The sequence below is a fragment of the Pimephales promelas genome, chromosome 21 (assembly GCF_988280905.1).
Source record: "Pimephales promelas chromosome 21, fPimPro1.hap1.1, whole genome shotgun sequence".
NCBI lineage: Eukaryota > Metazoa > Chordata > Actinopteri > Cypriniformes > Leuciscidae > Pimephales > Pimephales promelas.
Window position 1 is genome coordinate 30,147,425 of NC_142789.1, and position 12,056 is coordinate 30,159,480.

Below are 12,056 nucleotides of genomic sequence, written 5' to 3' on the forward strand. Positions count from 1 at the left end.
TAGAGGCTTTTGGATCTGAACTCTTCATATATATTGCGATATAAAAACAAATTTCAAGAGATTTTTTATTTAGAGGAGTGAATCTGCATTGTAAATTATAAAGAAATTTCAAGCATAGATAAATTCAAAAGAAGAAAAATACAATTGGAATAAGTAGTGCATGATGTTTTTTTTAGGAAAATCTAATTTCTCAGGTACGGAAATTGAATTATCGAATGTAAAATAAGTCTTTACTGAGGTACAACCTCTCCCTACTCTTACAAAATGACAAACAACCAGCCTGAAAAACACATGTTGTATGAAGACTGTTTAAAACACCCCTCCTAATCCTCACAGAACATTTGCAAATGTCTACAATAGTGAGTGTAATTTCTTCAGTACCGTCAGCTGAACCGATAACATCTGAGCGATACTGCGGTCCACCTTAATTTGGCCCCAGGGCCCGTTCAATGTTTAATACCGGATTTCGGAACCTATCCTATATGGGTGAGTTTATATGGATGAAGGCCTGTTGTGTTCGGTCTCTTGGTTTGTGATAGTAGCAGCTATTGTGAAAATCACCTTCCGTCAGGGACTGAGTGTGGATGGCATCAAGATCTTGTCCTGAAGAATCACAGGGTCAAATGATTGATATCTCATCTGGTAACAAGAGCATAGCCATAACTTTAAAAACTCTAATGATATCTTTACACCCTGATAAAGTATTGCGGATATACATACAAACGTTTTAAAGGCTAAGAGCCATGAGTAAACTGGACAGATATCTGTGAAAATAACTTGTGTGCCTAAAGTTGTCGACCCCCTGAATTGAGCATTTGAAAGTAAACAGAATTTCAGTAAAAAATTCCATAAAAATACCTTTGAGTTGGACAGTATGGTGTCTGTCTCATTGGCCAACTTACTTAAAAACACACCAAGAGGAAGAAAAAAATAAAAAAATTATATATATATATATATATATATATATATATATATATACACCAATGACCACTATCCTGTTATAATATTAGTTAAATGAATTATTATAACTATGACCATTAAAGATGAGGCATCTGTCAAACATGTCACCGGACCCCAGACGATAGTACAGTTAGTGAACAGCAGGGGGCGCTGATGTCAAATATATCTTTATACAGGATTCAAACTGTTACCAGGACCTGAAAAGCGTCGGATGCGGGTAGAACAAAAATGGCGGAGAGATTAAAGTTTGATTCTGTCAGTTCTGTATGATCTCTCTGATGAGGGTTATGCTGCGTGAGGAAAGTTGCTCAGGACGTTGACATGTCAGGTCGGCTAAAAAATGTGATATAGTGGTCAATAGTTCAATGTCTACCTTCAATTTAATTGTATTAACTGCCCTTATAAACGTTAGAAAGTCATGAAAATAAAAAATGACATCACAAATTATCGTTATAAAATTAATATTTATTTTATTAAAAGTTAATAATTCAGGTTTGTTTATCAGTACCATAGCAACGCTCAACTTCCGCTGGAATTGTCGGATAGGAACCGTCCGTAGCTTTTCGCAAGAGTTCAAATTTTTGAACGCATCCGGATGACCAACGGACACGATTTTCTTCGCACCGCACTCGGTCGGACCCGTTTCGGACCCATTCGCATGCGGTCTGCGAATCTCCATAGGAAATGAATGACTTCCGGTCGTTTCGCAGCCGCATCGGAGCTGATTTCAACTGCCAGTGTGAAGTAACTATCGTTAACTACAACTAAAAACGCTTACTTGAAATGAAGTAAACATTAATTGAAAATTAATTCATATTAAATGTAATAAACGTACCTATTTGATCTTGCCTAGAAACTTTAGCTCCTCATTTTTATTTAGTATAACTTGTACTAAAATAACCAAAACTGCAATTGATGTAAAAACTTTTAGAATAATTATTTGTTTTTTTTAAAAAAAAATATACATAATAATTCAAAAATAAAACGCTAAAAAAAAAACTATCAGTCGCTGTTGAGAAGGTGGATTAAATGCTTGCCCGAACATCATGATATAAACGGAAAGTGAGTTTTAATATGTTTCCAATTTTAACTTTCCAGTATATTTGTTTCTGGTGTGATGATCAGTGTTTTTGTTGTCGTAAATTTTACAGCTGTTATAGCTGTCACAGTTGCAGCGGGATTGTTAAAAGAATGTCCGATAAAATATATTTTAATAAAAATATAAAAGCAAGTCAACTTCAACCGAAGCTAAAGTTTACCTGTCATTGTCTCTCTCATATTAATGCTTTATTTTGTCAAATTACAATGTGTGTATATGACTTTATAATAATGATTTTGCATGAATCATAGATTATCCCGTTGGTTACACTGAAGACTCACAGCCAATCACAGCAGAGGGCGGTTACATTGAATCCCACAGAGACACGCCCCTTCAAACAGAGCGTTCAAGTCAGAGGCTAAAATCAGGTTAGGAAAATGCCTTTTATTTCTCTAAAATAAATCTAAAAACACACTGACATTATAAGGGCAACTCAGAAAACATAAAATGGGAACTTTAATGCATTAAATGCTCAGGAATATGCAGAGTTCAGAGACCCGTGTTATAGCGACACTGGTGGCCCTCGGGTGGAACTGCAGCTCTTATTGCTCGCGCTCGTGAACAGTAACACACATTCAAGACACAATATACTCACAGTGAAGATCATTTAGTTCTTTACTTAGAAGTTGTAAATAGTATTAGTAGCGATATATACTGTTAACGAACATGAACCACTGCTGAGAGCGACGTTTAGATGAATATGTAAGTGCTGATATTCCTCTCAATAACAGAATAAACACAGAAATGAGAAAGCAGAAGTTCAGAAAGAGTGATGTGTGTGTTTACAGCATCATCATGTCCACAGATGACCTCATTATAATAACACTGTTATGATATATGATTATAAAGTATATTTGAGACTGTTTGAGTGAATCCATGACACACACATTAGCTTATTAGTTCAGCTTATTATCCTGAACATTGTATAAGCATTCGTTAGTTTCTTCTTAGAACGGTAGAGATATTTCTCGGCAAAAACGACTCAAGTCCTTCACATATCTAAACATCAGACGACAGAAGGAGTAATTTAAGTTTTGTTACAAGCTCTTCGCAGATCGGCAATAAAAAAGTGATTTTTAATGCATTCAAAATGATATTTGAAGTTCATGGACAAAAACGCAGGCGTTCAGAGTATCTCCTTTATTTGTTGTTTCACAGTTTTGGATCCCTCTCAGAACCACGACAAACGCTCCGTGCAACTCGATAGTCAGTAATCCTGGATATTTAACCCTTCATTCTCAAAATGCATGCTTGGAAACCCCGAGTGACTCTCTCTGTGTGTGTGTGTGTCTAAATGTGTTTATATATAGAATAACTGCGATTCCTTCACAGGTGCTTCTGCACATTCCAGCCTCACCCTCCTCGAGGAACAGAAACACCCTCAGTCTGGAGAAAGTGGACACAGATCGGGTCTTCTCTCGGAACCGGTTCTGCTGGATCTGGGAGGTAATAATGGATCTGATGGTAATGATCTCTGTGAGTCTCTGGCTATTTTGACGGTTTTGTTTTTTGACAGATAGTGAGTCACGCGCTCCAAAACAGAGTCGGAAATACTTCATGCACCCCGAGGAGAAGAACTGCCAGGAATCTGCTTCTGTGGAACTGGAAACCCAACAGGACTCGTCAGCCCGAATCACTTCAGCTGAGATGAGCAGATCCACAGAACCTGACGGACGCGAGCCTTCCTGGACCTGTTGATCTGCACATACATGCCATCATAGAACGCTATACTATAGACTACTGCTCAAAAGATTGGGGTCAGTAAGAGTTTTGAATTCTTTTATTCAGCAAGGACACATGTTACATTGTTACAAAAGATTATTTCAAATAAATGCTGTTCTTTTGAACTTTCTGTTCAAAAAAGTATCACGAATTCCACACTTTTCATTTTTAACATTTATTTATTTTATTTTTACCTAATTTCGTTTTTGTTTTACATGTTTATAATTTAAAAAGTGCTTATTTTCATATAGTTTTTATATATATTTTTTATGATTATACATTTTACTGTATTTCATTTTAAAATTATTTTAATTTCATTTGACATTTTTATGATTTATTTTAAGTTTTATTTGTTTTCATTTACATGTTTATGATTTAATACATTTTTAAGTGTTTTTTATATATTTATATTTTATGATTATTAATTTTTAGTGTTTGTCTTCAGTTAGAAATTATTTGAAATTTACATTTTTTAGAATTAAATATATTTTTAGTAAGTTTGATTTTGATTTACATATGAAGCAGCACCACTGTTTTTAACATTGATAATAAGAAAATTTAACGGAGCTGGAATAAATGACACTTTCAAATATATCCCAATAGAAAACAGTTTAAATAGCAATATTAATATTTGTATTTCTGATTAAATAGAGGCTGTCTTGGTGAGCCGTTTGACCTCTGAGCTCTAGTGTAACCAAACGTCACGACATGAGCGCCTCCGCTGGACATTATTTAAACGGTGCGGGCGTGTTTTCCCCGATCGGTGCCGCGCGTGTGTGTCAGCTAACGTTGTGCTGCGCCGTCGTCTCTCTGGTGATCCACGCCGCCGGTTATAGCGCCACCTACGGGACGTTCTGTATGGCGGTTTGGACGTCGTGCTTCTCCATCACAGCGTGTGTGTTCGTGCTGGACGTGACCCGCCTTCACGCGTGTCTCCCTGTGTCGTGGGAGAATCTGACCGTGACGTTCGCGTCTCTAGCCGTGTTGCTAACGCTAACTGCGTCTGTCATGTATCCCGTGTACTTCGTGCGTGCGAACGACTGTCCTTTCAACAACTGCGACATACGAAACTACCGTATCGCGGTGACCGTGTGCTCGTGGGCGGCGTGCGTCGCGTACGGGACTGAGGTTTTTCTGTCGCGTGCTAAACCGGGTCGTGCCGTCGGCTACATGGCGACTCCATCCGGCATCCTGAAAGTGGTGCAAATCTTCGTAGCATGCGTGATTTTTGTGATGCTAGCTAATGGGAGTGATTTCTCACGCCACGTGGCGACGGTTTACTGTGTGTCGGTGTTCGGCGTGTGTTTCGCCGTGTCGGTGCTGCTGGTGGCGCTGACGGTCTCGGGTCGGACCGCGGCGGTCCGACTGCCGTTCGAGCGGGTTGTGGTCGTCTACACGTTCGTAGCGGTGTTGCTATACTTTAGCGCTGCTGTGATCTGGCCCGTGTTTAGCTTCGACCGGAAGTACGGCGCTCCGCTACGACCGCAGGGCTGCCCGAGCGGGAAATGCTCGTGGGACGTGAAGCTCGCCGTCGCCGTGTTGTGCTTCATCAACCTCTCGCTTTACATCGCGGACCTCGTGTATTCGCAGAGGAACCGGTCGGTGGCGCAGCGTCTCGAGTCTAGCGAGAACATGCGTTGATGAAACCGGGATACTGTCCCTTACATTATGTAATAAGTTCAATATGGCGTCTAACCCATAAACTGTAAAGAAATATGCATGACGTCACCCGTAGTGTTTCTGAAAAACATTTTTGAAGCCCAAAGTGGGCGGAGCCAGCCGTCACCCTCTTGGTCGCGCGTCACTTCCGGATAAACGAAAAATGTGCAGCGAGGCGGATTAGCTGAGGTGACGTGATGCTAACACTAGCAGACAAACGTTAGCAGTGACATCAGCGGCAATCCACCTGTCACTCCTTAATTATGCAGAACTTTAAGACTTAATATAATTTAAATGGATGAGTTATAAAAATATTCACCCCCCTCACAGTCGTCATGAAGGACAAAATTAGCGATATAGACCAAAACCAGTTTTTGCACCAGACTGTGAACATGTTTATTCTGCTGTAAAGTTGGGCATTTTAACATGCGGGTCTATGGGAGTGAGTCTCTTCTGCAGCGCCTCTAGTGGCCAGTGGAGGAACTGCAGTGCCATCAAGATGTTTACGAAACAGATGCATTATGTAAGCGTGGTCAATATTGAACTGAACTGAGTCACTTTTGTCTTCTGTAACTCGTTTCATACTCTCGTATTTGAAGTTTGTATCAATTCTGTTATTTTCCTGTTATTTACTGTGAAGCTGCTTTGAAACAGTCTATGTTGTTTTAAGCGCTATAGAAATAAATCTGACTTAAGTTTGACGTCTATTGTAATCCAGTACTTGTTTCTTTCTCGTTTCGTGATGCTGAATCCACAAACAGTGTCTGGCTGGATCTTGTCACATTTTCTCACATTTTTGATTTGGACAGTCAAAAAACTCCACAAAGACACGATTCCTCTCCTCCTCTGAGCAGGTCACAGATATGAACACTTCCCATGTTTCACCCGTTCAGCAGATTAACGCTGAAATCAGAGCAAATGAGACTGGATGATTTCCCATAATGCAACATTTCCTCCATTGTACTGTTTTTATGCATGGATGAACTCATGCCTTTATCACGGTAACACTCGAATCGTCCCCAGCATGATTGAGTCCCGTGATGCCGGTGGTTTAGGCTCCGGTGTGAATGTGTGTGTGTGTGTGTGTGTGTGATGAGTTTCTCCCGTCAGCAGATCCAGATCTCCTGCAGGACTGAGACACCGAGCGGCAAACTCAGCAAATCAGCATCTGCAGACTCTCTCTCTCTCTCTCTCTGTCAGCGGGACAGATCTTTACCTGCTCCGTTTACTGTGTTTAAAGGGAATATTGCAGTTTTTTTTATTATTATTAATATATTAACTTATATGAAAATACCATATGCAAAGTTGATTTAAAATGGTTTTGCAAGACAGAAGAAGACCACAAATTTAGAATAAAACATGACGTTCCTTGACGGTTTTGTTTTTGTTTCGCATCGGTATATTACGTCACGATCGGCTCATCGTCTCATTTTCACCACAAAATCAAAAGCAAACATTTATTTTGCATAAATAAAACAAATGCCTCTTTTAGGGTCATTGATATTTTTTTAATTATTAATTTGTCATATATGTAGATTTTATATTTTATGGTTTTAATTTTGTTACATTAGATTTTTTTATATCTTATTTTTATCTTTGTTTTAAATATTTTTTATCTATGTTCTCAATTTGTGATTCTAATATTTTTAATGGATTACACTGCAGATAATACTGTAATAGTTTAAAGCACAGCACTATTATAGTGCGATGTATAAATACTTCACAGTTTTGATAATATATCATTTTAGTGCAGTACTGAGATTAAGATTACATTAGCCTATGCTGATGATAGGAATATTATTTTCATGTAATTTAACACATTTCCCCCCAAATTCTCATCCAACTGTCATTGCTTTTAGTAAACAGAATCTAATGAGAATCCCTAATAATTCATTGCAGAAAAATGTAGGTAATTGTCATTTCACCAAAAAGCCTAGAAAGATCCTAAAATATGTTTCATTTTCTTCCAGGCAAAATGTAATTTCTTATTTCTTTCTTTTAATTTTGGGATGAGATATGAGTTGGATGTGTTTCTCCTGAGTCCTGATAAAGGCAGAGACTGCGTGTGTGTGTGTGTGTGTGTGTGTGTGAGTGAGTGTGTGTGTGTTTGTGTCTCTGTGTGTGTGTGTGTGAGTGAGTGTGAATTTGTGTGTCTGAGTGTCTAAGTGTGTGTGGTCGTCCTGAAGAACATCCCCTTCTAAAGCTGCTCACTGATAACACACACACACACACACACACACAGACTGCTGACTCTGTGATGTAGATAATCACACTCATTTTTTTAAGGCTGTCGTTGATTTTTCTGCTTGGCTCTGCGCTCTCTCTCTCTCTCTCTCTCTCTCAGTTTGTTCTCGGCGAGGCCGTTACAGACAGATGGTGCGGCCCGTGCCGTGTGTGTGTGTGTGTGTGCGGCTCAGATGATGGTCCAGATATCAGTGTGTTTCTATCATCATGAGGACTTCACGTTGACGTCTGCTGGTCTTTCAGATGCGGTGCTGATTACTCTGTACAGCAGGGGTGTGTGTTCTGACTGAAATTGTGTGTGTGTGTGTGTGTGTGTGTGTGTGTGCACTCAGGGCCTCTCATGTGTCTACAGAATCAGTGTAGCCAGATGCCGCTGGGGTTTCCTCCTCCTCTTCCTCTGACCAGCATTAGATCTGGTTATGGTCGGTGCGTCTTCATCAGTGCTTGAGTGAGATCAGGAGTGACAGCTGTCAATCAGATGATGCGTCTGCAGGCTGCTGCGCTTTACTGCACAAAGAACCTTCCTGTCATGCGAGATCAGTGTAGGCCTGTGCTGTGCCGAGATGAAGCCAACAGTCCTGTCAGTGTCAGCTGATCATATCCACACACCTGTATCACCACGCATGCATTAAAACCTGTGCTGATGATTAAAGTCGTGATGCAACGGCAATAGCGACGGCTCTTCTGTATTGTGACGTGCATCCGGGTTATGGAAAAATAAAACTGTTGAGTGAGTGAGTGAGACAGTTGATGAGATGTGGGCGTGGCTCTCAGTGTATGCAGATGAGCGTGAGCTTGGGGGGCGGGGCTTAATAAGCACACTAAATGAATGGAGGATCCTGCTTATGTGACCAGAAAGAAAGTCCTTATGATGTTACTGATATTTGCTGAGTATTATTAACCTTATATTGGGATATTACCTTTAAAGAACGTTATATCGTGAGTAAAAATTAAGGTTAGGAGAATGTTGTGCTAATATTATCGTAAACGATGTTTATATGCGTTTAGTATCAATAAAACATAAAAGTGTGGTGTAATAAACACAATTATTGCTTATTAGGATATGGTTGAATTGGATCATCAAAGGCATCACTTACTAAAGTGAGATTAAAAGCATAAAATATTTGTGTAATTTAACATAGTTGCGAGTTTGCATTTCACATTTCACGTTTTTATTCATTTTGAAGAATACTGAATCTGTTTTTTTAAATGCATGTTCATATTATTTACAAAAACGATCATGTTCACACAGGAGAGCTGTCAATGAATACTTTAAAAGTCCCCCTGTGGTGAAAGTCAAGTTTTTAATGTTGTTAAAAGTGTCTGTGTGGTGTTTTAAATGTGCTTTAAGACAAATCATTTATAAATTCATAAGTTGACAGCATTGCTGAGTATTTTCACCTTAAAACTCGAAAAACACGCTTTGAAATCGCTGGTGTTTCTGACGTCACAAACGACCTTGTAACCAATCAGATCAACGTGTGATCGTCAACCAGTTTAGTGAGTGAGTGAGTGGAGGTGGGGCTCATTTGCATATTCATAGAACCACAGACATGAAGATTTATTTATTTTCAAGGAAAAAAATTATTAGCTAAATATGTCATTTTGGTAATTAATGATGGGTTTTAAGGGATAACAATTTTGACTACAATGGGACTTTAATAATAAATGTTCTCTGAACGTTTGTACTAAATATATTTTTGTGTTCAGGATAAATTGACGAAACATTCCATTTGATAATTTAGCAAACATCATGGAAATGTTCCTTTTAAATGTTCCAGGTTTACAGATTGCTAGGCAGAAGAAAAGATTTTTTGCTACTTCCGTTTCATTGCGACTTAAACTCAAAATGATTTTCGTAAATGCACCATGAGCTTTGCTGTGATGATTGCCGCATGCATATTTTGACATGCCACAGTCAAGCAGAATGAATCAATACTACCCTAATTAAAAAGTCATTAAGCACTCATCTTTTAATGAATTAGAGGTGTTGACGAATGCGGGAGGATTTTTAATAACCGGCCCATACGGTATACCGGATTAATTAGTAACGTCAGCCTATTCGTGCGACCGACATCAGAGAGACCCTCACCTCCTGACACACACACACACACACACACACACACACACATAGGACCCTCACATCACCTATACGGGCTGCTCTGAATGTCAAGAGCTTCACGGCTTTATCGCTCCTGACGCGTCTTTTGTGTAGAAGCGTTTAATCCGGTGACGCGCGGTAATTCCAGTCAGAGCGCGCGACACGAGCTGAATACAAAAGTCGACCGAACTCCTCGTGTGCGCGCCTCTCTCTCTCTCGCGCTCTCTCTTTCTCTGTCTCTGTCTCTCTCTCTGGTTTTCTCCAAATGAGCCCCTTAAGAAAAACCGTCAATCTGTGGATTTGGCATCCGTTCCTCCGTCTAATCACGGTGACAGAAATCGTCGTGCCCGCTCCGCCTGGATTCCTTTTCAGACAGAACTGATTCATGTATTTGGGTATTTTTAATAAATCTGAGGGGATTTGAGGGAGAAAGCCAATGAGTGTCGGTACGCTCCGGCGGGCACAGAGAGGAATATCGTGCCCGACGCCGCGGGACTTTAATTAACTCACTTAAAGAGGCAGACGGGCGAAGTTTGGCTCGAACTTTCTGTCGGGAAGAAACACAAGCGTGTTTCTGTGACGTCACGGGCAGACAGACAGTAAAAGTGTGCAATGAAAGCCTGTCTCGCTGCTATCATGAGTGAGACAGCAGCTGTCGACAGTATATTTAGCACACAGACACGAACACTATACACATTCCTCTCTCAGCTGCTCACTACACAAACAGGTTATGATTATTATAACATAAAGACCAAAATATGTGATATAGGCCTAGGTGTCGTCTGATTGGTCAATGCAGTGGATTTATGAAGCCATAGGCTATGTGATTTCATACATTGATATTGTTAGTAATATTTCATCAGGTTTACGTGATTATCCAGTGATCATTTAAAAAAATCAAATTTTGATCATCAGGCAAATAAACCTAAAGAAAGGTTTATTTGTTCATCTCTCAATCATCATTGTATTGCATTGCATTATGTTTTAAAATACAGATCATAAAACTAAGAATTTAAATATCATCTTAAAACATTATTAGCAGATTTTGATATTTATGCATTTTATGGCTAGGCTACTGTAAAAAAACGTTAAACTCTCATAGCTATGGTTGCCAGCAAAAATACGTTGTGAAATTAACAGCTAAATACAGTTTTGTCAGATACATCTAATACAGTTATAGATTTATCTGACAAAACGGTATTTATAGTTAATTTCAAAAACAGTAACACACCAGATTTTTAGAGTATGATGCTGCCAACCACAGCTACAGTAGTTTACCGTTTTTTTACAGTGAAGGTCTCGTTGATTTACATTAGTACAAGCATCAGAATTGCAACAATTTTTGTCCATATATAAATACAGTGTTATCAGCCTCTGAATAAAATTGAACTGTTTTTTTCATATGAGCCATAAAAACCTGATGTATGCAAAACACATTTGCAAACTTTTGTCTTATTTTCTCTAAAGGTTCATTAAACTCTTCAATTTCTTTCTGACTATTGTTTCATCAGGCTTGACAGGGTTAGCATATGTGCTTTAGTGGGAACAAAACCCTGAATTCCTTTGATATATAATTCATGAGAAAGAGGGAATTTCAAGTATCTGAAGACAAACATTCTTGATAATCCATCTTAAGCCGACGGAGGATTCTGATGAGGATGCGTCTGACAGAAATAGGACTTTGACGTTCACATGTAACCGGAGTGTCAAAGAATCCGAAAGGAATGCTCATGGAATTCCAAACATAATTTAGTCCTAATTTTAATGCAATTAAAACAAGAATCCTGTTTTGTTGCTCAAATGTATAGCCTACATATAAAATTAATTTAGAGTTATTTTTAGTGCTTTCAAATCGTTTAATTGAGATTAATTGCTGCACTATTTTTAGTATTATTCATATAGTTTTCATTCATAATTTCAATTAGCCTAGCTTTTTAAATTTAATTTGTATTTCAGTTTAATTTTTAGAATTGTGTTAGTTGTTTTGATTTGTTGTTGTTTTTTATAGGTTTAATTTATGTGTTAGTTCAGTTTTAGTTTTTATTTATTTCCAGTTTTAAGTGCTTCAGCTCAAAATTATTTCAGGTTATTGCCAAGTCAAATTTTTAAATTTCAGTTTAAGTTTTCCATATAATATTTAATATTTTAACAAACATGTTTTTAATAGTTTACGTTTTAGTACAAAAATAAAACCTGGTTCCAGTGGATTTTTTTGAAGTTGTTTTGTATCATAAAACTCAAAAACTCTTTCCATTAGGAAACTCTGAGAAG

The 12,056-nt window shown here is 38.5% G+C and overlaps 1 protein-coding gene across 3 annotated transcripts; it reads left to right on the plus strand.

Moving 5' to 3' along the window:
- Positions 1-1,165: 1,165 nt before the first annotated feature.
- LOC120480435 (myeloid-associated differentiation marker-like protein 2) lies at positions 1,166-6,145 on the plus strand. Of its 3 annotated transcripts, none has more exons than XM_089125161.1 (3): positions 1,166-2,427; positions 3,392-3,505; positions 3,576-6,145. In XM_089125161.1, exon 3 carries the CDS (start codon positions 4,490-4,492, stop codon positions 5,420-5,422), a length of 933 nt encoding a protein of 310 aa, XP_088981287.1. In that variant the 5' UTR covers positions 1,166-2,427; positions 3,392-3,505; positions 3,576-4,489; the 3' UTR covers positions 5,423-6,145. The 3 variants fall into 3 exon arrangements, with proteins under 3 accessions (XP_088981287.1, XP_088981288.1, XP_039529518.2); XM_089125162.1 differs by having other exon boundaries at positions 3,580-6,145; XM_039673584.2 differs by lacking the exon at positions 1,166-2,427 and having other exon boundaries at positions 3,025-3,505.
- Positions 6,146-12,056: the final 5,911 nt, after the last annotated feature.